Here is a 25,657-nt window from a genome sequence, read left to right on the forward strand (position 1 = left end):
AAATTATGACTGTTGAACATTGGTTGCCTATATTTGGAAATTTATTAAAAAATTAAAAAACACATTCCCATGAAATATTAAATAATCAATAGACCTTGAGACCTTAAATGCTACAATATTTTGAATGTTCATTCAAAATATGGCCTCTTCAAATCTTTTTTTTTCTGCTTATTATTTTTCAGTATGTTTCGTCTATGCATAAATCAACAACTACTAGTAACTAATATATGATTAAAATAAAAACAAATAATATTCAATTGTGTACTAATCATTTATTAGCATAATAAACAAATAACAATGTGAAAGATGTAATACTATGGAATAACAGAATAACATTATCCAGGTCTGCCACCTGTTAATTGTTGTTGTCCTACTGGTAAATTACGGAAAGGGCTATTTGTAATAGGACCATGGTAAGGTGTTGCATAGGTACATTCTGAAAGTTGATTAAGTCTTTCATGTCTATATTCAGTGCATCTCAAACAAATGCAAACTGGTAAAATGTGCACCAAATAATGAGCATGACAGGTTTTAAGTTCGTGCAATAACCTCATAAAATCTTCTGCACTTATATGTCCCTGTGAATTTACTCCATGTAAATTAAGTAAATAAAACTCATTAATGACAGAACGATACATTGGTTTGATATAAAGTGAATGAATGGCAACAGCATTTTTTGCTCTGATTTTTCGTGGCAGAAGCAGTTTAACAAAGTCTGTTTCAAGTTTGAACTTTTCAATCAGTGGAACAAGATGACCTGTTTTGCCCTCTCTACATCTTTTTACTTCATTATTGTCATTTAATAATTGTTTAAATAAAAAGCCTAATGTAAAATTGTGATTATACTCTGATAAAATAATTTCTATTTCTACAATATCATTTTCATTTTGCATTTGCATATAATTATTAACAACATCTAATAAAAACTCACTCCTTTTTAGTGCTAAATTAACTTTGGCCTGGGGCGCAATGGTAACCACACTGGGTTCACCATCATGACCAAAGTTTAAATGAAGAATTAGCTTATTCATGATAGAATTGCGATATCCTTTTTCCTTTTTTCCCAACTATTTAATTATAGTTCCCTATTAAGAATTATATTCTTACCCACCCCAAAAAGGAAAAAGGATAAAAGCAGATATGTTTTCAAGATGCTTCTACACCATAGCAAACCTTCAGACAATCATGTGGATATTGTTTTCAAAACACTCTTTGAATGTCCAAACATTTGGTCTTTACCCTTAAGGGTTAATCAATAATCAACAAGAGACGATTTGGAGCATAACCTCTTCATCCTGGCTGAACGCTAACAGTATGAAGATCGTTACACACCAATATTTGTCTTTTATTCAATTCAATAATTTGACAACTTGTATATCCGAGCAGAATGATTAGGTAAAAAGATTATCTCTATATACATTATGGTACATATTATGCAAAGAAAAAGAAAATTAAAGATGCATGATGCATGAATATTTTTACATTTATGTTGCACAAGATTATCCACAAATTCTGAAGGTTCACAAAAAAGCTGATAATGTAACAGAATAAATAAAGACACAAAATTTATTAAAAAAAAACTTAACATATTGTTTAAGAAGATTGTTTAAGCAAACAAGAACAATAAAATATTAAAGTCACAAGATATACTTTATTTATCTATCATTATCCTCAAATCATAACAAAAATTAACTGTGAGATTCCATCTCTATCAATGAATCTAGAATGCACTTCCTTTTTTTATAACTATAATAACTCAATCCAATTGGAGCATAACCGCTTCATCCTGGCTGAACGCTAACAGTATGAAGATCGTTACACACCAATATTTGTCTTTTATTCAATTCAATAATTGGACAACTTGTATATCCGAGCAGCATGATTAAGTAAAAGTATTATATCTATATATAGTATAATGTAAAAAATCAAGTTCATATTTGACTTGAACTTCTTTATATATATAATAATAATTTCTTGCTGAAAAGATCGGGCTTTAGCAAAACTTTACAGAATTTGAACTTTTTTCTCAAGTTTCTTGGCCAATATACTAGATATAGGAGGGTAAATATTACACAGTGATAAAAACAATACTTATAGTTATGACTTTTTTGTGCATAAATGAATACACATGACCTTAATGGAAAGAACTGTGCAATACACTCTTTTGTTTGTATTGCAGACTCATTTACTTGATGGAAAAAAAATTTAACATTAAAAATATTAGTGTAGAAAATTTGCAGACATGACATACATTAACACTATTGAAAAACTTTAGATAAATAATCGCAAGTTCCACAGAATTAATACACAACAATGTGTTCTCTTTCCTGATTTCTATTATTTGCCTAGCATTTGGTCATACTTATATTTAAGTTGCTACTTGTACATAAAACAAGTTTTGCTGTCATAGAACTGCATGACTAAGCTAAAGGTCAAGATTTTCTTGGAAGGGATTTTGTTATATTTTAATATATTAACACTTTTTTCCTTATTCTATTACTGATTTTCATAAATTAGACAAAAAAATATTAACAACTTTTTGAAATATCATAGTTTTATCATAAAAGTAGACATCCATTCAACTTATTTGAAATATGACACAAAGTATCCTGAATTTGTTGTTTCATATCAGATGAACTTATTTAAAACTTAACATATTACATATATTATTTTACAAGTTCTTTAGACATATCTTTCTTCTTTTTCTTTTTTTCTCTGTCTTATCAACATATGTTTTCAAGTTTTTAATAGTACCAATATCAGTCAGTCTTACTGTGCACTTCTTTGATTCTGTTGCATCCACTTTTTCATTTTTTGAAGAACAACTTGTTCGTTTTCTTCCTAAAAAGATAAATTTATTATATTAGCAAAAAAACTTTTATATTGCTTAAATCACATGACATATCAGGAACAGATATCTTTTCTTACTTTGTAAATACTTGGAAACTATATCATAATATTCAGATCAACTTATGCTTATCCAAGTACAGTTCAAAACAACAACTTGTTTTTAATGAAACAAATATATTGTCCAAGGCATATAAAATATATTTTGGATCTTTCACTTTGATCTGCATAAGGATGACAAAAACACAAATTCAGTCATTCAAACTGACAAAAGATTATTTCTGATTACCTTAAAAAAACAGACAGCATTCCAATACCTTAGAAGAGATAGACAAGGTGTCATCACAATGTGTCTGCTGTCTCTTACATTTGTATAAATGAATTATGGTCAACTATGCCCTTCAGTCCCTGGCATTATTTTGTGTATGTTGTTTCTTTCAGTATAATAAAAGTCTTACTGAATTGATATTTGTAGAAAAATAAGTTTATTGTCCTCTCAGATACAACTATTACCCTCAGATTTATCTCAGGGTACAACAATTTTCTATTCCCCTAATACCTTGTTAGGGGAATCCCAATCCTCACCTTACCTGGGACACTAATTTGTTTAGTTCTTTTATATGTTTTGGATAATAATAGTGTGGCGTCAATTTTCACTGCACTAGTACACATTTTTTATTAGTTGCCAGCTAAAGGTGTTGGATTTTCTCTCTGTGTTGAAGACCCAAACGGGGTCTTCAGATGTTTCTGCTCTTTGGTTGGATTATTGCTTTTTTACACATTCCCAATTTCCATTCTCAATTTTGTCATTATTTCAACTTCTTTAAATTTTGCATTATGAAACTGAAATTTGTTTTCACACACCTTAAATCTGTTTTATCAGTTATCATTCATTTCAAAAATAACTATCAAAATAGCAGCAAAGCAACTGAGAAAGATTGTTGCATAAGGAAACTAAACTACCACATTCATAAAACATCTGCCCTATGGTAAAGTAAATATCAGTGAGATGCAAACAATCTCTATTGGGTCTATTGTATTATATACTAAGAGATATTATAAAACCTTCAGCCTTACACAATCTTCCAATTTTAAGTATATGGTGGCAATCTCAAAAATTGGTAGAGAAGCCACAGTCACCAATACAACCTTTGACTGATTTGATATTGTAACAAGGGCTCTCAAGAGCCTGAATCGCTCACCTTAATTTTTTTGGTTAAATCTCTCATCAATGATTATTTTGGCTTTTCAATTTATTTAAATGTTCTTTGAATCGTCCTATTTTCTTCAAAAGCAAAAAAAATATCATATTCTCCTATGTTCTATTTTAGCCATAGGAGCTATGTTTCTTGACATACAAGGAAATAAAATATAAAATTTATACTAGATACTCTGAAACTCATTTAGCCTAAGTTTGGCTGAAATTTATACAGCAGTTTCAAAGGAGAAGATTTTTTAAAGTAAGTCAACATGATGAACAAATTGTGAAAAAAGTCTTTAAAGGGCAATAACTCCTTAAGGAGTCAATTGACAATTTTGGTCAAATTGACTTATTTGTAGATCTTACTTTGCTTAACATTTTTGCTGTTTAAAGTTTATCTGTATCTATAATAATATTCAAGATAATAACCAAAAACTGCAAAAGTTCTTTAAAATCATCAATTCAGGGGCATTATACCTGAAAAACCAGTTACCCAATTCAGCTAAAAATTTCAGGACAGGTAGACCTTGACCTAATAAATACTTTAACTTCTTGTCTTATTTGCACTAAATGCTGAAGTTTTTGAGATGTAAGCCAAAAACTGCATTTTACCCTGTGTTCTATTTTTAGCCATGATGGCCATGTTTTTTGACAAAATAGAAAATAAAACACAAACTTTATTTTATACACCCTATTGATCATTCAGTTGAAGTTTGGTTGAATTTGGTTGATTAGTTTTAGAGGAGAAGATTTTTTAAAGTGAGAAAATATGATGAACAAATTGTGAAAAATTGTCATTAAAGGACAAAAACCCCTTAAGGGGTCAATTGACAATTTTGGTCAAATTAACTTATTTGTAGATCTTACTTTGCTGATCATTTTTGCTGTTTACAGTTTATCTTTATCTATAATAATATTCAAGATAATAACCAAAAACTGCAAAATTTTCTTAAAATTACCAATTAAGTGGCAGCAACCCAACAATGGGTTGTTTGATTCATCTGAAAATTTCAGGGCTGATAGATCTTGACCTAACAAACATTTTTACCCCTGTCCAGTTTGCTCTAAATGCTTTTATTTTTAAGATATAAGCCAAAACCTGCATTTGACCCCCATGTTCTATTTTTGGCAATGGCGACCATGTTTGTTGATAGATCAAAACTTCAGATACAATTAATAAACTAGATACCCTAAGGAAAATTCAATTAAAAGTTTGGAAGTATTTGGCCTAGTAGTTTCAGAGGAGAAGATTCTTGAAATAGTTTACGACCACAGACGACAGACAACAGACGACGGACGACGACGGACGATGACGGACGCCAAGTGATGGCATAAGCTCACTTGGCCCTTCAGGCCAGGTGAGCTAAAAACTTCAGAATATTTACCATTTTCAGTAGTTTCACCAATCTTTCCACCTTGTCCAGAAGTTTCACCTATCTTTTCACTATCTCCAGTTATTTCACTAATCTTTTCACATTGTCCAGTAGTTTCACTAATCTTTTCACCTTGTCCAGTAGTTTCACTATTTTTTTCATTTTGTCCAGTAGTTTCACTAATCTTTTCACCTTGTCCAGTAGTTTCACTAATCTTTTCACCTTGTCCAGTAGTTTCACTAATCTTTTCATTTTGTCTAGTAGTTTCACTAATCTTTTCACCATGTCCAGTAGTTTCACTAATCTTTTCACCATGTCCAGTAGTTTCACTAATCTTTTCACCTTGTCCAGTAGTTTCACTTATCTTTTCATTTTGTCCAGTAGTTTCACTAATCTTTTCACCTTGTCCAGTAGTTTCACTAATCTTTTCACCTTGTCCAGTAGTTTCACTTATCTTTTCACCGTCTCCAGTAATTTCACTGGTCTTTTCTAAAATTGGGCACACATCTATAGCATCATTTAAATCTGAAAAAGTAAAAATTGCATATGGTTAATTATCTTTTTTTAGATGATGACATTCCTTTTCACCATCTTATGGTGTTTATATTTCAACTTTTACAATTTCGCTTGTGTATGTAACAATGTACTAGATTTTAGCGAAAGAAATCTATGTATTGCTGAAAAATAATTAAACAAGGATTTTAGATATCATAAACTAGTCAAAACATTTACTAAATCTTATCATCAGTACAAGGTCATCATTCATAAATAGAAATCAGCATGCAGACTTCGTATACTTTCTAGTGTTTCAAATCCAATACGGTTAAATTATTTACAAACGCAAAAAATGTCAGCTTTCAACTCAAAATCTTTAAAAAGACCTATTAAAAAAGGGATATATTTACGATTCTGTTTTCATGTTATTAAAGATGGCAAATTTTAGCTTTAATATTGATTCACTAATGGGGTCATTGCAAGAGACAGGGTTATGTACTTCTGTAATGATACTTAATCACTAACAGGAGGAATTGAGATTGATATTCATATGATGAAGACATTAACTTTCAGTCAGTTTAATCCAAGTTTTGAGCTGGCCTGTCAGTAAATGCTAGTATTACTTTGTTAATTTATGTACCATTGTCATTTTTTTTAGTTTCTTTTGTTACCTATATTTCTTTCACTGTGCATAATGCTGTGTGTTTGTATTTTCTGTATTGGCAAGAGGCATAGGGGATATCTCAAAATAACATGTTTAACCAATCCCATTTTTTCACCTGTCCTAAGTTAGAAGCCTCTGGCCTTTGTCATCTTGATTGATTTTTAAGTTTAGTTCATTAATATATTTCAGAGTTTAGATTGACATCAGTTATCACTAGACTAGTTCACATTTATGTTTAGGGCCCAGCTGTATTGAAGATCAATTGTGGCCTTTGGCTGTTTTCTGCTCTTCGGTCATGTTTTGTCTGTTTGACACATTTCCTATTTCCATTCTCAATTTTACTTTGAATAAAATAACAATCTTAACCAATTGTTCAGAGACTTATATAGGTCTTTACATTCTTAATTACAAGTGGTATTAGTTGAAAAGAAACATAAGAAAGGTGAAAAGTAGGCAATGAAGGTGTCAAAAAACAGTTAATCTTACCCTGATACTGAAAATATATGGTTTCTATGTATTTTCATTAAAAGCCCAGAAAAAAAATTGTCACATTGATTTTATCCAGATGTTAAAAATGTCTAGTTAAAATTCATACTCACCATATGTTGGTTTTACTGGAGAACTGTCCGCACTTGGTAAAATATTCAAATTTCTTCTCCCTACAAAAATCATTATCCAATAAAGTCCTTCAAACACATGTATACAGACAGTATACTATATATTTTATTTTCAAAACGTTGCTCTGAATACTGTCAGTTGGTCATAAACAACCTTCTTTTCAAATTTCATAAAATTTCAAGAAGGTTTGACACAATGTTTGATTTCTCAAAAGACTGTAACCACAGATTGAACCTTAAAGAGGGGCGAAAGATTCCAGAGGGACAGTCAAACTCATAAATTGAAAATAAACTGACAATGCTATGGTTAAAAACAAAAATTACAAAAAGACAAACAATAGTACACAAGACACAACATTGAAAACTAAGCTTAGCAACACAAACCCCACCAAAAACTGAGGGTGATCTCATGTGCTCTGGAAGGGTAAGCAGATCCATATAACTGTTGACAACGAAGCCAATAAAGCATGTCTAGGATCACTTTGTTCTATAAACTAAACTTCAATCTAGTATCTGACATGCCTTATATAATTCCTTTACTTTGAAGTAGGCTGGACACATAGTTATCTAGAACAACATAACACTGTATATATACATACTGAAATAAGAAAATATACCTACCATCTGTTGCTTTTAATGGAGATCTGTCACTTGTTGAGGAATTTTTTTCTGTTTTTCCTACAAATAGGTCATAACTTTAATCTTCATTACCTATAAATTATTAAGACAACTACAGAAAAAAATTAAGCTTCAGGTTTCCAAATGGTTTAACAATTCTTTGGTCTTAAGGACAGCCATTAAAATGGATATAAGAATACGTCATAGTTTCAACTTACATTGTCCCTATGAGTAAGGTGAGCTAAATATTGATTTTTCTAAAATAAAGTTAATTTGAATATAATATTTTTTTAATCACTCACCTTCCATTGCTTTTAGTGGAGAACTGTCTTCACTTGTGAAGGAATATACATTTCTTTTTCCTATAAAGTAATCAATTATTAAGGGTTAAATGCGACTGTGCTGAAGAATCTGACTAGTCACACCATTACATTAGGGGCTCAATTGTAATACAATATATTCTAAAAATAAGTATCTTATCACCAATTACTTCAGATGTAACTTGACTTAGCTAGCACATCTAATAACTGTAGCTCATTGTGACCCAAATATTCTAACACAAGTAAGATAAAATTAACCTTATCCACCAACAAATTAAACACATGACCTGCTAATGACTTGTTGATCCTTTTGAAAAGTATTGGTTTTATCAAATACTATGCTCATTCATGGTGCGCTTTTGTGTACAATACTGACTGTGTAAATATATTGCTAGAAATTTAGAAAGCAAAACTTTATCCCATATTTTACTAAGCATAACCCACTCATTATTCAAAGTAGTTGACAACATGAAAATGCGCTCGAACTAGATGAATGGGTTTTATTTCGCTGTTCTGGAGAAATAAGTAATAAAAACATTGAAGTTCAAACATCAAACTGAAATATTCAAAGTATCTGCAAACAGGCAGTGGATGTCTGTCAGATACAATTATCAAAGAGCTGGGCCATGAGGGCATGATATACACCTCACCACCCTTTCAGCTCTTCATTGTCATTATGCTTTAATGAAATAATCCGCTAAAAATACTTTGAGCACTGCTTAAATAGACTTAAGCACCCAACATGGTAAATTGTGAGACATGAAAACACAGTGGTATCCATTTCATTTCAGAAATTTATATTGAAACAAGAATGTGTCCAAAGTACATGAATGCCCCACTCGCACTATCATTTTGCATGTTACATGGACCGTGAAATTTGGTAATAATCTAATTTGGCATTAAAATTAGAAAGATTATACTATAGGGAACAAATGTCATGTATGTACTAAGTTTCAAGTTGATTGGACTTCAATTTCATCAAAAACTACCTTGACCAAAAACTTTTTTCTGAAACTTCCACTTTCATTTTCTATGTTCAGTGGACCGTGAAATTGAGGTCAAAGGTCCAAATTGGTTTTAAAATTAGAAAGATCATATCATAAGCAACAAGTGTACTAAGTTTCAAGTTGATTGGACTTCAGCTTCATCAAAAACTACCTTGACCAAAAAACTTTAACCTGAACAAACGGACCCACAGACAAACGGACTAACAGATGCACAGACCAGAAAACATAATGCCCCTATACTATCATAGGTGGGGCATAAAAAGGGTGGTTATACATGTAATCAAGTCACCAGGAAACCTGCTCAAAGTGTTTTGAATAAGAGTTAGAAAACTTGAAAATGCCTCCTATTTTATGAATAAAATCCCAATACTCCTTTTAAACATAAGATCAACAAAATTTCAAATAAGAAAAGGGAATGCAATTAAACAACTCACCAAAGTTAAGTTTACACATTTTTATTTATAGTGGATTGGGAATCAAGTTTTGCAACTTATATTAATTTCTTTCCACTTTGCGGGTACGAGTGCTGCTCTTTTTCGAAATCTCCAAGAGTGTCTTTTACATGCAAGAGCTATGGCTCTCTCTTAACACCGGTCAGCCATCTATTGTCCCCTTCCAACGGACTATCATCTTTTCCTCAAGACTATACTCGCGAATGGTGTCAAGGGAGAGCTGACAATTCAAGTCCTGAAATTTTCATCCCAACTGGGAATTGAACCAGGAAACTTTGTGATAGTAGTCCGATGCACTCACCACTACACCACCGCTCACTAAAGTTTCATGGAAATCCCTCAAAGCATTTTTAAGTTTTAATCAGAATTCTATCAAATTTTTATGAAAAAATTCTCATAAATCAAAAACGTAAAATCAACAATATATAAAACTTGAGGCTCTCAAGAGCAGGTTTTTAATTACATATGATTGACACCAAATAAATGGCAATACCCAAAATGACCTTTCAACCAACAAAGGACAGTTAAGTATTTGAATTTTCCTTTTTTTTCTTCTTGAAAGAATTAATTACCTGAATCAATCTGGACTGATTTCTTTTTTAAACACTTTTTAAATATTCTTCCTACAATAAATTTATAAACTGTTTGATCCTGAATTAATAAAGATTACAAAGTGAAATTTTTAAATATTTTTTTTTAATGCTACAAATGTTGTTAACAAGAATCATACATGAATTTGCAATTTATATCATATATAATAACTATTGTTGACCATCAAAACTGGTTCACGGATTCAGACAAAGCCAAAGCTTGGTCATATTTCAAACACAATGACATTCTTTAAATGGAATTAGAATATACTAATTGTCTTAGTAACATGCTAAATCATGGTTCACTATCTCAACCATGATATTTGCTCAAATTATACTTCTTTTCCCACTTCACAATGATGCTTAATCAATAGCTTGCTTTATTAATTGTGACTTTTTTTTAGTAATGCCTTGAAGAGAAAGAACAATTGAAATCAATAGCAATTGTTTCACTTTCCCATCTGTATTAAAGTTATGTGTTATTAAGCAGAAATATCAGCAGGGTTACAAGCGAAAAATATCTTTCTTTTTTCATTGGCAAAATAGCCCTTCAGAACATGCTATATCTAATCAGAATGAGATAACTCGTATGGTTGTTTTTATAGTCATGTCACTGATTTGATAAAAAGTTTTTTTTTTGTTCTTGACAAATAGAATACCAATATTTTTATTGTTGAGGTCTCTTATACTTTGAATACTCAAGAAGGCAAAGGTTTTTCTTATTGTATTATTGTTGAAGACCGTACAATGGTCTGTTTGTTAAAAACTTGTTTAATGGGCTTTTCTGAATGGTTGTCTCATTGACTATAACACATCATGTCCTTATATTTATATTTCTTTTCAAAATGATTTTTTTAATGACCAACCTTTAGCTGATCCTATTAAAGCTTTGCCTTTTCTTGTCCGAGATGGAGAAATCATATCATATTTCTTCTGAGTGTTAACAATATACATATCTAAAACATAAAAAAGTAATGAAAATAATCTAATTGAAGGTTCTTTTTAAAATTAACACTATAGTATAAAATCATTTAAAAAAAAAAACTAGTCATTCAAATAAGTTTTGAAACTGTGAATATCTGCATCATGCTCTGATATTTGCTATTAAATGTTTTTCCTATGAAAATCAATGCTTCCTTTTCACATGTGACATGATATTCTCAAGAGCTAAACATGCTTAAGTAAAGGAGATCCCAGAAACATAGGTCTGTTTAATATCTTGGTTGATATTATTTTGAATTTTTTTCCTATGTTCTTTGCTTTATGGTGGTTTTTTTACTACCTTTCTGTACCTTTCAATATATTTTCAACCATTTAGATTAAACCTTTTATATCATTTGAAAAATCAGTTCCAAGGGAATTTGTCAATGCCATATTATAGATATTCAGACTGATTACCTTCTAATACTTTGAGAGTATTTAAAACAAGCTGCCATGCATCTGTACTAAAGTATGGCTCTGCTGCAGTTTGTGTTTCTGGACACAACAACACATCAGTATAACTGATCAACTGTTCTGGCTTTGCCTCCACTTCTTCCTCTTCAATTAAGGACATTCCTGATTCTGCTCTTAAAACAGCATCTGAATCAGCCATGTGATGTAAAAACCCTTGAACAATATCATTCAAGTTTATAGGTGAACATTTATGAAACTGTCATTTCAAATTATTCATTTACAATGTAGAAAAGAGTAGCCTTCCATAGTATGTTTTACTTCTAGGCATCTATACACAACACTTACTTATTCAAGAGAAAAGTGTGGTAATACCAAGTTTTCCAAATAAATAGTTATAAATGTTGATATGACATTAAAAGTAATCCAAATGTTGAAACTAATGTAGCAATACTTCTGCAAAATATTTAAAGTCAATGAACCATGACCAAAAGTGCAATATGCCATTTCATCTCAGTGAAGATGAGATAACCCAAAGTTAAAACAAGTGAAACTGTGAGCTACTGGAAAATCTTAATAGTGTAAAAATATGTAAGTGTTCAGTGAACAGGAAGTTGTTGAGTGATAAATTTGAAAACGCAGCACACGGTAAAGCTGACTCATATCAACCAAATTTCAGAAATCCTTGCAGTTGTAAAGCAGTTCCTTAGAAAATTCAAGGAAAAAATATTCATGGGAATGACCGACAGACAGAGAGAGGGAAAAACAAATTGAAAACAAAATGTATCCCTTAACTTTTTTAAAGCAGGAGTATAACAACTGTGTACTAAAATCTTGACATAAGTGGTTCCCAGAAAACTTGACTAATAAAAGAAATCAAAAATATTTCAAAACATGTCAAGTAAGTTTTTATGTGTTAAAAATATTTTCACTTCAATCGCGTAGTGGAATTAACTATTTGTGGATTCTTATAAGTTCTATATAACTTTTGGACTATTTTAAATCTTGGTCGATTTCTGAAACTTTATTCTTGCATACTTTTGATTTTTTAACCCTGTATGCTAACATTGCATATGTGAAATTTTAAAATTGTTTGTATGTACATTGAAGACAAACATATGTGACGTATGAAATTTTCTGCATCAGACATGCAAATCAATGAATGTGTTTGTAGATAGATGTTTTTGTGTTCTGTTAAATTGTTCAGTTTAAAATGGTTACATGAGGATGACTGCTGTACCCATATTTTGACTATTTTATTGATTGTGTGTCTGTTTAGTTAACGCATCATTGTAAATATAACGGAATTTGATGAGACTGTCATCAAAGTGAGGGGTAGCACTTTAAAACCAGGTTTAATCCACGATTTTCTCCATTTAAAAAATGTCTGTACCAAGTCAGGAATATGACAGTTCTTGTCCATTCGCTTTTGATGCGTTTTGTTACAGTAAAACCTGTATAAACCGGCCGGCTACGGGACTATGAAAAAGGGCCGGTTTGGACAGTGAGCTGGTTTATTCAGGTTTCCGTTTTGACCAAAAGATAATGACTTGTGACGTCCGACATTTTGCAAGTAAAAGTTCTCTCTGATTGTAAATTATATCTGATAAATTAAAATACTTTCACTTCGTTTTTCATTGTTTGCATTTGCATCATAATGCTCGCGTTGTTTGGATTGTAAGACAAGAGTTTCGATTTATTCCCATGATCAATAATTTGAAATGTTGAAATGGCTGATTAAAAAGCCAGAATATTATCAAACGTAATTTCATCACTTTCGAAACGTTGTCGTACAGTGTACAATATCCATTGATTGTTGTCATCCGGGTGTTTTTCATTATCAAGGTCATTTGTTTAGCGGTTCACAACAGGGAACCCAGGATTTCGAAATCACCATTTTTTTATACTCCGCGATTTTAATTTGTTTATCCAAGTTAAAACGGAAGTTCAATCCGAGATATATTCGGTGTGTCTTTTAATTGACACGTTTATAATGTTTTAATTAATAATACAGCTCACTACTATACGATTGTAGGTTCACAGTTTGACACCTGATTAATTGATTATCAAATATGTTTTGATTGCATATCGATCATTGAAATTAATTAGACAAACCGGTATTGACAGGTAATAATTAATGTAATTAAGAGTATTGGGACTTCATAATTAGACCGGAATTCGGAATACACAGGGTCCGGTTTACAAAGGGTATTTTCACAAAGAGTTTGAATGGAAAAATATGGGACTTTCATTTTTGGGCCGGAATGGACAGGAAACCGGTTTATTCAGGGTCCGATTTAATCAGGTTTGACTATATTTGATTTTGCCATGTGATTATGGACTTTCCGAATTGATCTTCCTCTCAGTTCAGTATTTTTGTGATTTTACTTTTTACACACAATTGAAAAGAAAGCCATGGTTGTGTAACTGTAATATTTTTAAAAGTGAATCTTGCAAGAATAATTTTACAAAACTTACCACTTAGTTTCATTGAAAATGATATACCCAGGGAACTTTTGCTACCTGCAATTACAGAACTGTGTATAATAATAGGGATAATATTGTAAGCCTGTCATAAGGAAATGTTTCTCCATAAAAAATAATAATAACATTGCATCTTGTCTGTCTGCAGAGTTTTAGATACAGCAAATTTGATGGACAGCATCACTACTTATTAATTAAAATCACTGTACCATGACTAAGGACAGAGCCATAAAATAGTCATCATTTTGATATGTACTGATAGCAGTGGCAGATCCAGAAATTTGTGTAAGGGGGCCTGCTGACTGACCTAAAAAGGAAGGGGGGCTCCAGTCATGATCCAGTAATGGATCTGCCTATGCATAGTAATAGATGTACCACATAAAACTATGCAAAATATCATTTATTTTATCAGTAGTTCCTATCAAACTGACTTAACAAGAAAACTTAACATTCAAAAGCAGCAGGGCCTCTAAAAAAATTGCAAAACTGATATTTTCTGACAGACATGTAACTTTATACAAAGTATCATTGATCTTTCACAAGAAGATCCTGTCAAACTGACTAAAGCAGAAAACTTGACACTGAAAATTTATACTTAATTCAAAGTCACTTAACAAGAACCTTCAATTGATGGCATGGCCTTGAAATAATCTTCAATCTGATGTGTACTAATAGTCATGCAAATTCAAAAAAAAATCATTGATGTATCTAAAGTTACTGTTATCAAAATGACTATAAGACAGAAAACTTTACAATGACCTAAGGGCAGGGCCTGGAATAGTGTACTGCTATGTACTGGTAGTAATACAACTATAGATAATAACATCGATCTTTCAGAAGAAGTTCCTTTCAAGCTTACTTAAGCAAAAAACTATAACTGAAAATTTCGCATTAATTGAAAGTCTTTTTTCTTCAAAATACAACAATAGACTCCTATAGAAAGAGAGAGAAAAACAGAGCTCACAACCTTTTAAATTAATTAATTCAACTTTATATACAATAACTGTACTTAATGAGAAGCAGTTCTTATCTTACTAACTTTGTTTCAGATGCGACAATTATCATAATCACTAAAAATAAAGTGTTCCTAAAAAGTGATGACTAAGTAAAAATAAAATATAGGGTTTTAAAATCCCATTTATCAAAAAAGAAATTGTTACTCTGTTTTTAATATTTGAAAATTTAAAAATTAGAACATTTCACACATGCATGTAAACTTGATCACAGACAAAAAGATTATATTTGATATTGGGAACTCTAAATTAATGCTAATATACTGGGCACGAAAAATAGAAGGCTTTCCTGGAACAAAACAGTTTTCTTCATGAAGTATTTCAATTTACGTGGCCAGGCATGTTGAAAAAAAGGAGTGAAATATAAAATAGCAGACTTAAAAAAATTGCAAACTGTTTTGAAATGTGTTAATACTGAAAAAAAAATTCTGAAGGGTGTAAAGAGGAGTACAGGTAGAATACACAATAACAGTATATAAATATTAAAACATTAAAACATTAAAACAAAAAGTTGTCCTTGATTACTGTTTATAACCTACGACATCCTTGTACTCAGTCGATTAAGAGCAAGGTTAAGAAGTTACATCAAATATTTAATTGGTGTGGTTTGAGGGGAAATTTTACTATTTACCAATGAGTTTGTCGTGTAAAGAGAATATAAAGCAGTATATTTCCCCTAAGAATTGTACAGATTTAATGTTTGATGTTACTTCTTTACTTTTATCTTAATTGACCCAGTACTTGGATGTCGTAGGTAACCTGTTGAACAATAATATAAACCAGTCACAAGTCGGTAATATGAAAATAGTATATTGTCTTACATACCATTAGATGAAAAACTTGTAGTTCCCGGAAACGAAGTTGTAGCTGCTAAAATAGAACATATTTCAGTATATAAACATGTCTATAACTGTTCCAGACCGTAGAGTATTTGGACCGTATGCGTACTTTTTCAAAATACTCATACGGTCTGACTAATATTAAAAAGTTGGTCAAGTTTATTAGATACAAATGCATATAGCAGATCAACGTAACTTAACTATCAAATTAATATTAAAGTTCAATTGTAATTGAAACAAAAAATTTGTATTTTAACTATTTTTTAATTCACGTTAATTAAATATGTTAATATCTTGTATTAAGCATGGCGATCAGTAATACATTAATTGCATTATGAATTGAAGATCTCGGAAGTAAACATAAAGCGTTTTAGAATATTTAGCAACTTTACCAAAAATGCAAATGCAAAAGAACATGACTGAACTGGATACATGAAAATGCTAAAAATATTACGTTACTTGAATTGTGTCACCTTGGGCGATCGTACCAAAATAGGATACAATTAAACAAATACCTAATTTAAATTGTTTGTTTGTTCATTTTATCTATCTAATTGTAATAAATTATCAAAACAAATTTGTAAAACTAAAAATAAAGATTGTTTCAATGATATCCATATGATCAAATAACATGTATGGTCATCTCTTACTAGACCGTATGAGTATTATGTATACGGTCTGGACCGTAGGCGTAGGGTCCACATACTCATATGATCTGGAACATAACCACCAACTGACAAATCATTTTTATAGTTCATTTTTATGTTGCACTGTTACACCACTGTCCCCGGTTAGGGGAAGGAATGGGATCGGACTAACATATTAAACCCCACCACATTCTGTTCCATGTTTTTTACATTAATTAGGCAGTTAGTATTCTAGTTTTGATTATTTTACATTTGTAATTTTGTGATTTTTTTTTATAGCTTATTATACGATATACGCTTTGCTCATTGTTGAAGGCTGTACAGTGACATATAGCTGTTAATTTCTGTGTCATTTGGTTTCTTGAGGAGAATTGTCTCATTAGCCATCATACCACATCTTCTTTATTTTATAAATATACTGTTCAAAAGTTTCAAAGTAAATTTTAGAAGTACAATGTATTACAACTTGGGATGGCATCTACAGGGAAATAATATATGCGAACCCAAGAAAAATGCATATCATATATTGACTTACATTTAGTGATATACTCCTTAAATTGACTTACTGCAAATTTTCACAACTGTTGAAAAGCCAACAACAGATAACAATATCAGCATGTCATAGTTTGACTTCAGTGACATTTATTGTAAGTGAGACAAAACTTACCACATTCTGCTCCTGTCAAAAATTGATCTGTTGAATCATGTGAATCAAGGTCTGAAGAAAAGAAAAAAACCTATGTTTTTAAAATAACAAGTAAAATGATATGCAAACAAACTTTTAAATTACTAAGGATTTCATTTTAATTAATGAGATTAATCATTTAGCAGCAATATATGATATGGCACATTTCTCCAATCAACAATTTTGGTGTGTTCAAATCTCTCTATTTCTTTAATATTCAATGAACAGTTAACATATTATTCTGTTAAGAAAGTGAATCCTCCCAATAGAGATCAATTTTACATATAATTAGGTAGCAATGAGAACAAACTTTTTTGAATACTGATGTGATTCTTTTCAACTGATTGTTAATGAGTTTGTTCTATCCTTTCAACGTTACACCAAGTTAGGAGGGTGTCAAGTGCTTACAAACATGTTAAACCCTGTCACATTGTTTAAGTGCCTCTCAGGAATTCAAGAGCCTGTAATCCAGTGAATTTCATTGGATGCCATCTACAAAAACTGGTGTTTTTTTTTCTTCTGTTTATTGCTATAACCCTTACTCTGGTTGCTTGTTATCTATTCTAATCACAAAATTTACCACTGCTTCTTTGAGATGAGAATCTATCCAAAAAATCTTGTTCATCTGAAAAGCACATTACATTTCTTTTAATTACTTATTGTTCATATACTCAAAATTAAAAATTAAATAAAAATGTTTCCATGCTCCCACTTATAATTACAGCAAACTCTGCAATTTAGTATTTACAATGGAACATAAACTTTGTCTGCATTTGGTTGAAGGAAACTTAAAAGTTAAAGAACTGAAATAACTTTTGGGACAGACAGACTAACAGAGGAACAATGGTAAATATAAAAGATAGATCTATCAAATAATCATTATTCTCTTGTCTTTCCCTAAATCTTAGCTGAACAAAAATACAGACATCAGTATTATATCAGTTTTTAGGGTTAATATGGAATTGTAAGAAGAAAAAGATGATTTAAAATAATAATAAAACTTACCATCCAAATTTGGAGTTGAAGAAATAGGAAGCCTCTTGTCTTTTGATGCTGAAAAAAATAAGATAATGATAATCAATCAATTCCAATTAACTGTTAAAAGATGCCATAGATCAATATGTCAATGCTGAAGGCTATAGTTCTAAATATGTCAATATTTCTTTATGACACAGATCTATATGCCAATGCTCTATGTCATAGATCTATATGCCAATGCTCTATGTCATAGATCTATATGCCAATGCTCTATGTCATAGATATATATGCCAATGCTCTATGTCATAGATCTATATGCCAGTGCTCTATGCCATAGATCTATATGCCAATGCTCTATGTCATAGATCTATATGCCAATGCTCTATGTCATAGATCTATATGCCAATGTTTTAGGTCAGAGATTTATATTTCAATTTTTATTATAAAGAAATAATGACATGCAGCAGAAGAGATAACACAGGAAGTACAAAAAAAGCAGTACTAACACTAGAATAAAATTTGAATGGCCCATCATTTGATTGTCTTGCAGCAACCAGTAGCATGTATAAATACAGTGGACAAAATCAGATCTTTTACACTGCACGTGTTGTGTATTTAAATTGAAGAAAAGTATTATTCAACAAACCATTCTTATAGAAAAAAAATACAAAACTTTTGATTTTTTTTTTTTCAATGAATATGCAAAAAAGGAGACATATTTGGAGTTCGCCTGATTTTGGATTGAAAAATTGTACCATATTAAAGGACTTAATTGCCAAAGTTTTGTCCAGAAAATCAGTAGCATTTGGAAAGTGTTTAAAACTACTTATCATTAAAAAACAAAAACAAATATTTTAAAAAATAAAGAAAGAACTTACAAAACACCAGCCTTTCCATTTCTTTATCAGTTAAGCGAATCTGCTTGTTATTACAATCAGTGAAATGAAACCAGGTGTAATTCCCTGCAAGTTGTTTCTGTCCAACAAAACCCTGAGTACACTTTGTTTGGAACTTTATATTTAGTGTTACATCTTTCCTCAACTGAAAAAATTACAGACATAAACTAATAAAAATTAAATGTTTAACATAATTTTAATCTGTTGTTAGTATTCTATTTCAGGTTTAGGGGTCATTAACAATATACACACCAATAGATCATACTCAATTCAATTGCAAACTTTCCTTTTCTATGTAGCAAAAAGTAAAATCACAAAAATACTGAGCTCCAAGGAAAATTCAAAACAGAAAGTCCCCAATTAAATGGCAAAATCAAAAGCTCAAACACATAAAAATGTCATATTCCTGACTTGGTACAGGCCTTTACTTACGTAGAAAACATTCCAGCATGCATATGGAGCATATATCTCCTAGTTGATAAAATATTCCAGGGCTTGTTTTTCCTATCATGAGTTGCTGCACTATTTAACTGAGTTCAAAATGGTGAAGTTAGAATTATTCTGTTGTAAATTGTATGGATGCCCTCAAGAGTTAATTGACTGTTATTGAATTTTTGTTTCAGATGATGACAGATTTGTTCCAATTATTGTATTAATCCTAATCCTGTCCTTTTTACCCTAGAAATGTAGACTGCATGTACAGGTTTACTGAAATAATTTGTTATGCATAAACTATGCTGCATCTTACTACATTATAAAGTTTTAAAAAATACCTTTTTTGGCTTTGATTGCTTGCTTTGACACAAGTAGTTAAATTTCTGCCAATCTTTTCTTTGAAGGTTGCTACTTGAGAGATTGATGAGACAAAATAATGCATCTTCTTTCTTCAAACCCTTTATTCCATCAAATTTTGATGCCTGAACCTTTCCAGTGCTTTTTGAGCATATATTCTTATACAGTTCATAGCATTGATAGGAAAGTCCAGTTGCAAGGAACCTCAGCATGCTTTTGTTGTCTACTTCTTTTTTCTGTGAAAATACAGAACAGTCATTGTAGTTAATTACAAATGATTACATACATGTATATAATTTTTTCTCATGGCAGTTTCGTAAATTCATGCATGGAGAAGGCACTTCAGAATTTAAATATTGGTGAGTGTTTTCATACAGTTAAATGCTAAATCTTATAATATAAACATAAATTGTTTACTGACTAGGTTACATGTAATTTTAAATAGTAATATAAATTATCGACTCATGCTTTCTAAAATATGTTCTGGACATAAATTGTAACCTACAAAAATTTCAACTTGTGATACTTGTTTGAATTGGTGTTGTTTTTGATTGAAAATCTGATGACAGAGATATCATATTTGTCTTACCTGTATGTAGTATTGCATGCATTGAGTTGTTTTATGTTTAAAGTTTAAAACTTTGATTTGATTTGGCTTGATTTTAGACAATTTTTTTGATTTCTTATAAGGCAGATTACTTCAATTGTTAACACTTCCCCATCAACTTTGTTTTGTCAAATAGAGCATAAAGATTTTCTCCATGCAAATAAACCAGATCCATTCACATTTCTTACTTCAACTTTTAAAAGATCTATATAGATGCAATTAACTGTTACTTACACTTTGCAAGTTAAGTAGAGTGATAAATACATCCTTAAATTCTTTAGGAACTGTAGGTGGATCAGCGTGGGCTGGTGTACCTGTCATGGAATACAATCGACGCCTTAATACATCAACCTTCTGAAAATCAGAGAACTTCACAAACGATTCAGTATCCTCATTTCTGCTGATTCCAAGCAGAATTGCTTCATTTTCTGTTAAACCACAGTATATGAAAACTCCACGATGCCTGAACAGTTCGTCTTTTGTCTGTATGTATGCCTCTTTTTGTGCTTTAATACTGTGGTTCCCATCCACTATATATACCTCATATTTAGAAAAGTTTTCTTCTTTATAATCAACCTTATTTATGTCAATAAGGCCAATTATATTTGGAGCATTATCAACACTTACAGAATTTTTTTCAACCATTACTTTCGCTATTTTTTCAACAAAGTTTTCATCAGCTTCTCTGACTTTGAACCTTTCTGGTGGATCTTTTAAATTAAATATGTCTAGGAATTTGAGCCCAATTGCCTTTAAACTAATACTTTTCATTAACTGTCTTCTGTTCAACCTTGTGGACTCATCAGTTAAGCTTTCATCCTTTTTTTTTGATTCTTGAGAAAAATTGTCTACAGCATGTTGAACTTCCAAATGTTTTATACTGATAGCTCTTTCTGGTAAAATTTGTGACAGTTGTGTAACAAAGGGGTTGTCTTCATTTGAAAGGTTATCAATGTTCTGGACCGGCTCATTGTAATACTCATCCTCTCCTTCTGATTGCTCACCACTAGAAGAGGATTCTTGAACATATCTTTCCCTAAAACACACCCAGACATATATAGGAAACAAATAAGGCTGAAATACACCAAAAACATTGATAACTGCGAAACAGTGAAACCAGTAGGAAACTATGGAAAACATTTTTTGAACAATTTGATGGTTTAATAGACAAAATGAGAATATCCATATTGAATATGAATATATCATGCATGTTCAGCCTTTTAAAGTGCAAAAATCAAGCTTTTGGTTACCAGATGTAAATGACAAGGAAAAGTAACACCCTTCCACCAAATGGTTCATTTTTGTCAAGCTTAAGTGGTCAAGTGGTCTAGACCACTAGGCATAGACCATCGCAGTTTGGTGCCACGGTATCTCAGTAGCATGAATTGGAATCCCAGCCAGGGAAGAACAAAAATTGGCCTCCACTAATTTACAGATCTAACATTGTTGGGCTACTATTTAGACGAATACTATAAGCATGTTAGGCAAAAGTCATAAGCAATGAACCTCTGGTTTTTAATACATGCTTTACTAATAAAGATAAACACAATTCGACCAAAAAAAATTATAAGCATCGCCCTTTTTAAATAAACAAAGCCTTAAATATTATGTTTCTGATATTAGATTTGACAGACTTTATTGTTTCTAACATAAAACTTGATAGACTTTATTTTTTCTGACATATTATGATTTGACAGACTTTATTTTTTCCAACATAAGATTTGAAAGATAAATTGAGTTTGTTTAAGCAGTCAACATGAGCATGATCGCTTTTTTGAAAATTCTACACTGGATGCCACAGCTGGATATGGTAATCTATTAAATCTAGAATAGCATAGCAACTTTAATTGTGTTCTGGTTAGCAGTTGCAGTGTTACAGACAAGACATGATTTGTAACATGAACTTGGAAGCACAGATGGATGCTTGAAGCCCTTATAATTTGTTTCTTGTTAAAAGACTAAAAATTAGGAGTCAACTTCTTCATTGTCAAAGAATGGTGCGCACAACTATTTATTTTAAGAGATTATATATATATCAAAATAATAATAATTATAATAACCTGTCTTTTAAGAATTCTCCAGTGTCGAGCCAGAACTTCAGCAGTTTCTTTGTATCATTTATCATGAGACCAAACAAAGTTGTTCCTTTGAATTTCTTTTTATTAAGCTTTAATACAGATGTCCCAAAATTCACCTAAAATCATATTGTAAATGGCTAATTTAATCAGTTTACTGTTAATGCCTACTCATGAAAATAAATAACAGGATGTCAGATCACATGAGCCTGAATTTGCTCACCTGTTATTTCTATTACATCTTTCATCAATATAATAAAAATAAGAAGTTGTGGTATGATTGCCAATGAAATAAACTTCTACAAGAGACTAAATGACACAGCAATTAAAGGCTATATGTCACTGTACAGCCTTCAACTATGAGTAAAATAATGATAGCATAGTTTTACATATCTATAGAATATTGATACTTGTATATATGTTTAAATTTCCATCATATGTTTCTATCCATTACAGATTTTTGGTAAATCAAACTAAGAAATTAGCTTAAAATCATCTTTTAAAGGCAAAAACTCTAATATAAGGGTGAGTTTCAGTCATTTGACTTATATCTGTAGATCTGAGGTAGCAATACACAACTTTGCCGTACAGTCCTGAAATTAACACTTTAGCTCAATCTTTACAAAAAAAAAAAAGACTGATTTTCATAAAAAAAATAATCATAATGAATACTTGGCCTAGCAGATGTGCTTAAATAGTTATTTCTTAATTTGAGAAGCATTAAGACATGCACATTTTAATGGAGAATTATGTTTTTGAAAACAGTACATCATGATCATATTTCACGATGACAAATTAGTGAGTGGTTTTCTTTAAAATTTAAATTGTCAATATAAAATGTACCTGTATTTTCTTTATATCGTCTGTACATTCTGATATACATGTTATATGCTGTACATGTGTTTGTAAATTAGGAAGAGACTGATCTGAAAATTAAAAAATATATGTGTTATAAATCAAAATAACATTATTTTTATTGACATGATAAGAAAACATTATTCTTTAAAAAAAAATACTTTTAACACTGTTATATATTACATGTATATATAGATTCTACCACTGCATCGAGTGTAATACGATATTTAAACACTCGAGACAGTTAAATTTTCAAATTTAAAACGCGAGGTAATACGAGATTTTGTGCCAATGGTGGTGGAATCTGTTTCTCTAATGATTTTCTAACATTATGCAGGTAAACTTATTCCTTGTTTTCGAATGATCTACAAAAAGATGTGTTCTTTCTTTGTGACGTCATCAGGCATGGTTGCCTTTTTTCATGACATCACAATAGGAATTTCAGAGGAAAGCAAGAAATTTCGACGTCCTACATGTCATAATTGGATTTTAACCATGTTAACCAATGAAGTTCTAAGATCAAACAAACCACATGTTGATTAAATTCTTTTTATACAATGGGTGCAGAAAGGGGTAAATTTACAAAGAATTAGAGAAAAAAGGTTATCAATTCAAGACAATGATTAGATCATTGAATAATGTCTTATTGGTATAATATTGATTTTGTTATCAGTAAATTAAAAGGAGACTAAATATTATTGTTGTAAACATATATACATTCATAGATCTACAATCTGTTCATACCTGTATTTTGCTCAGTATTGTGGCATTGCACAAGGTCATGTTTTTCTTTGTCACTGTTTATTACCTCTTTACACTAAATCCATTGGATGTTGGAAATTGTACTTAACTGCAATATGTTTACAGTGGCAGATCCAGGGGAGGGGGTTCTTGGGGTTGGAACCCCCTTTTCGACGATCAATGCCTGATTTGAACATGTCGAATGGGGACATGTGGTTGAAACCCCACCCCCCTTTTTAAATAGCTGGATCCGCCCCTCATGGTCCTGGTCTCTGTTCTGCCTTCTATATAGTAAACGGCAATTCATTTAAATAATCTCCAGAAATACAGAATAGAAGTCCAAAGATTATCAACGGGGAATGTGTCAAGGAGAGTCCGAGACAACCCCACCAGGACTCGGGGCAAAAAACGGAAGATTGACCTGAGTAACACTTACAGTACAAGCTTGTGTTAACATATTTAAAACATAAATTAGCACAAATATAGTACAAAGACAGTGACATGTCGTCTTTTGAAGATGAAATACATTTAGATTTCACCGAGCAAAGAGCATCTGTAGTTATAGTCCAAATAATTATGACGTCTGGGACGGCTATTTTTTTTTTTTTACTGGGACGCCTTCCTACGTTGTAGGAAGTCGTCTCAAAAATAATTAAAATAGCCTAAGCCCTTGCCAGACGTCATAATTATTTGGACTACGGTAGTTATAGAACACTATAAAATTCGGGGGAGAGAAACCAACTTTCTGATCCTTTTTGTATACTATGTTTACTCGCCCCACAACGATTCGCCCCACTTTTTCACCAATTCGCCCACATTCTAAAAGGCACCCTGCACCAAAAACTTATGAAAAGAATTAAAATACCGCTGAATAATGGTCTGCGATTTCATCCCACCTAGTATGAAAAATACTGAAGAAATAGACGATGAACTTAAATTTATGATCTTAAACATGCCCCACTTTAAATATCAGTGAATAAAAAAAAAAAAATGTGGTATGATTGCCTATGAGACAACTTTCCACAAAAGACAAAATGACACAAACATTAACTACTATAGGTCACCTTACGGTCTTCAACAATAAGCAAAGCCCTTACCGCATACATAGTCATAAAAGGCCCCGATAAGACAATGTAAAACAATTCAAACGAGAAAACTAACGGCCTTATTTATGTAAAAAAAAATGAACGAAAAACAAATATATAACACATAAACAAACGACCACCACTGAATTACAGGCTCCTGACTTGGGACAGGTACATACATAAATAATGTGGCGGGGTTAAACATGTTAGTGGGATCCCCCCCTCATCAGATGGGCTGACAAAAAAAAACTTCAAGTGGACGTTGTGAAGTTCGATTTTATTGACTATAGCAGAGACATATGTAATATGTTTCTGACTATAGTAACTGTTTATGACGTTTGTTTTCAGCTCTTCTGTTAAATATTTTATAATCACTGTTAATCA

The 25,657-nt window shown here is 31.3% G+C and overlaps 1 protein-coding gene and 1 long non-coding RNA gene across 5 annotated transcripts; one reads left to right on the forward strand and one right to left on the reverse strand.

The window, feature by feature from the left end:
• Positions 1–252: 252 nt before the first annotated feature.
• On the reverse strand, positions 253–24,750 carry LOC134702120 (uncharacterized). Of its 4 annotated transcripts, none has more exons than XM_063563215.1 (19): positions 24,625–24,750; positions 23,436–23,518; positions 22,578–22,711; positions 20,752–21,553; positions 19,892–20,146; positions 19,101–19,263; positions 18,250–18,297; positions 17,825–17,869; positions 17,227–17,277; positions 15,899–15,940; positions 14,055–14,099; positions 11,583–11,792; positions 11,051–11,140; positions 10,167–10,217; positions 8,118–8,177; positions 7,819–7,875; positions 7,180–7,239; positions 5,434–5,946; positions 253–2,841 (listed from the first exon to the last, which is right to left on the reverse strand). In XM_063563215.1, the coding sequence occupies exons 1-19, from the start codon at positions 24,689–24,691 to the stop codon at positions 2,672–2,674; spliced, it is 2,946 nt and encodes a 981-aa protein (XP_063419285.1). In that variant the 5' UTR covers positions 24,692–24,750; the 3' UTR covers positions 253–2,671. The 4 variants fall into 4 exon arrangements, with proteins under 4 accessions (XP_063419285.1, XP_063419286.1, XP_063419284.1 ...); XM_063563216.1 differs by having other exon boundaries at positions 11,583–11,765; positions 15,899–15,943; XM_063563214.1 differs by having other exon boundaries at positions 15,899–15,943.
• Positions 17,967–24,200, forward strand: LOC134702121 (uncharacterized). Its single transcript, XR_010104327.1, has 3 exons — positions 17,967–18,090; positions 23,049–23,117; positions 23,785–24,200. It is a non-coding gene; the product is annotated as an uncharacterized LOC134702121 (long non-coding RNA).
• Positions 24,751–25,657: the final 907 nt, after the last annotated feature.

The sequence above is a fragment of the Mytilus trossulus genome, unplaced genomic scaffold (assembly GCF_036588685.1).
Source record: "Mytilus trossulus isolate FHL-02 unplaced genomic scaffold, PNRI_Mtr1.1.1.hap1 h1tg000398l__unscaffolded, whole genome shotgun sequence".
Lineage (NCBI taxonomy): Eukaryota > Metazoa > Mollusca > Bivalvia > Mytilida > Mytilidae > Mytilus > Mytilus trossulus.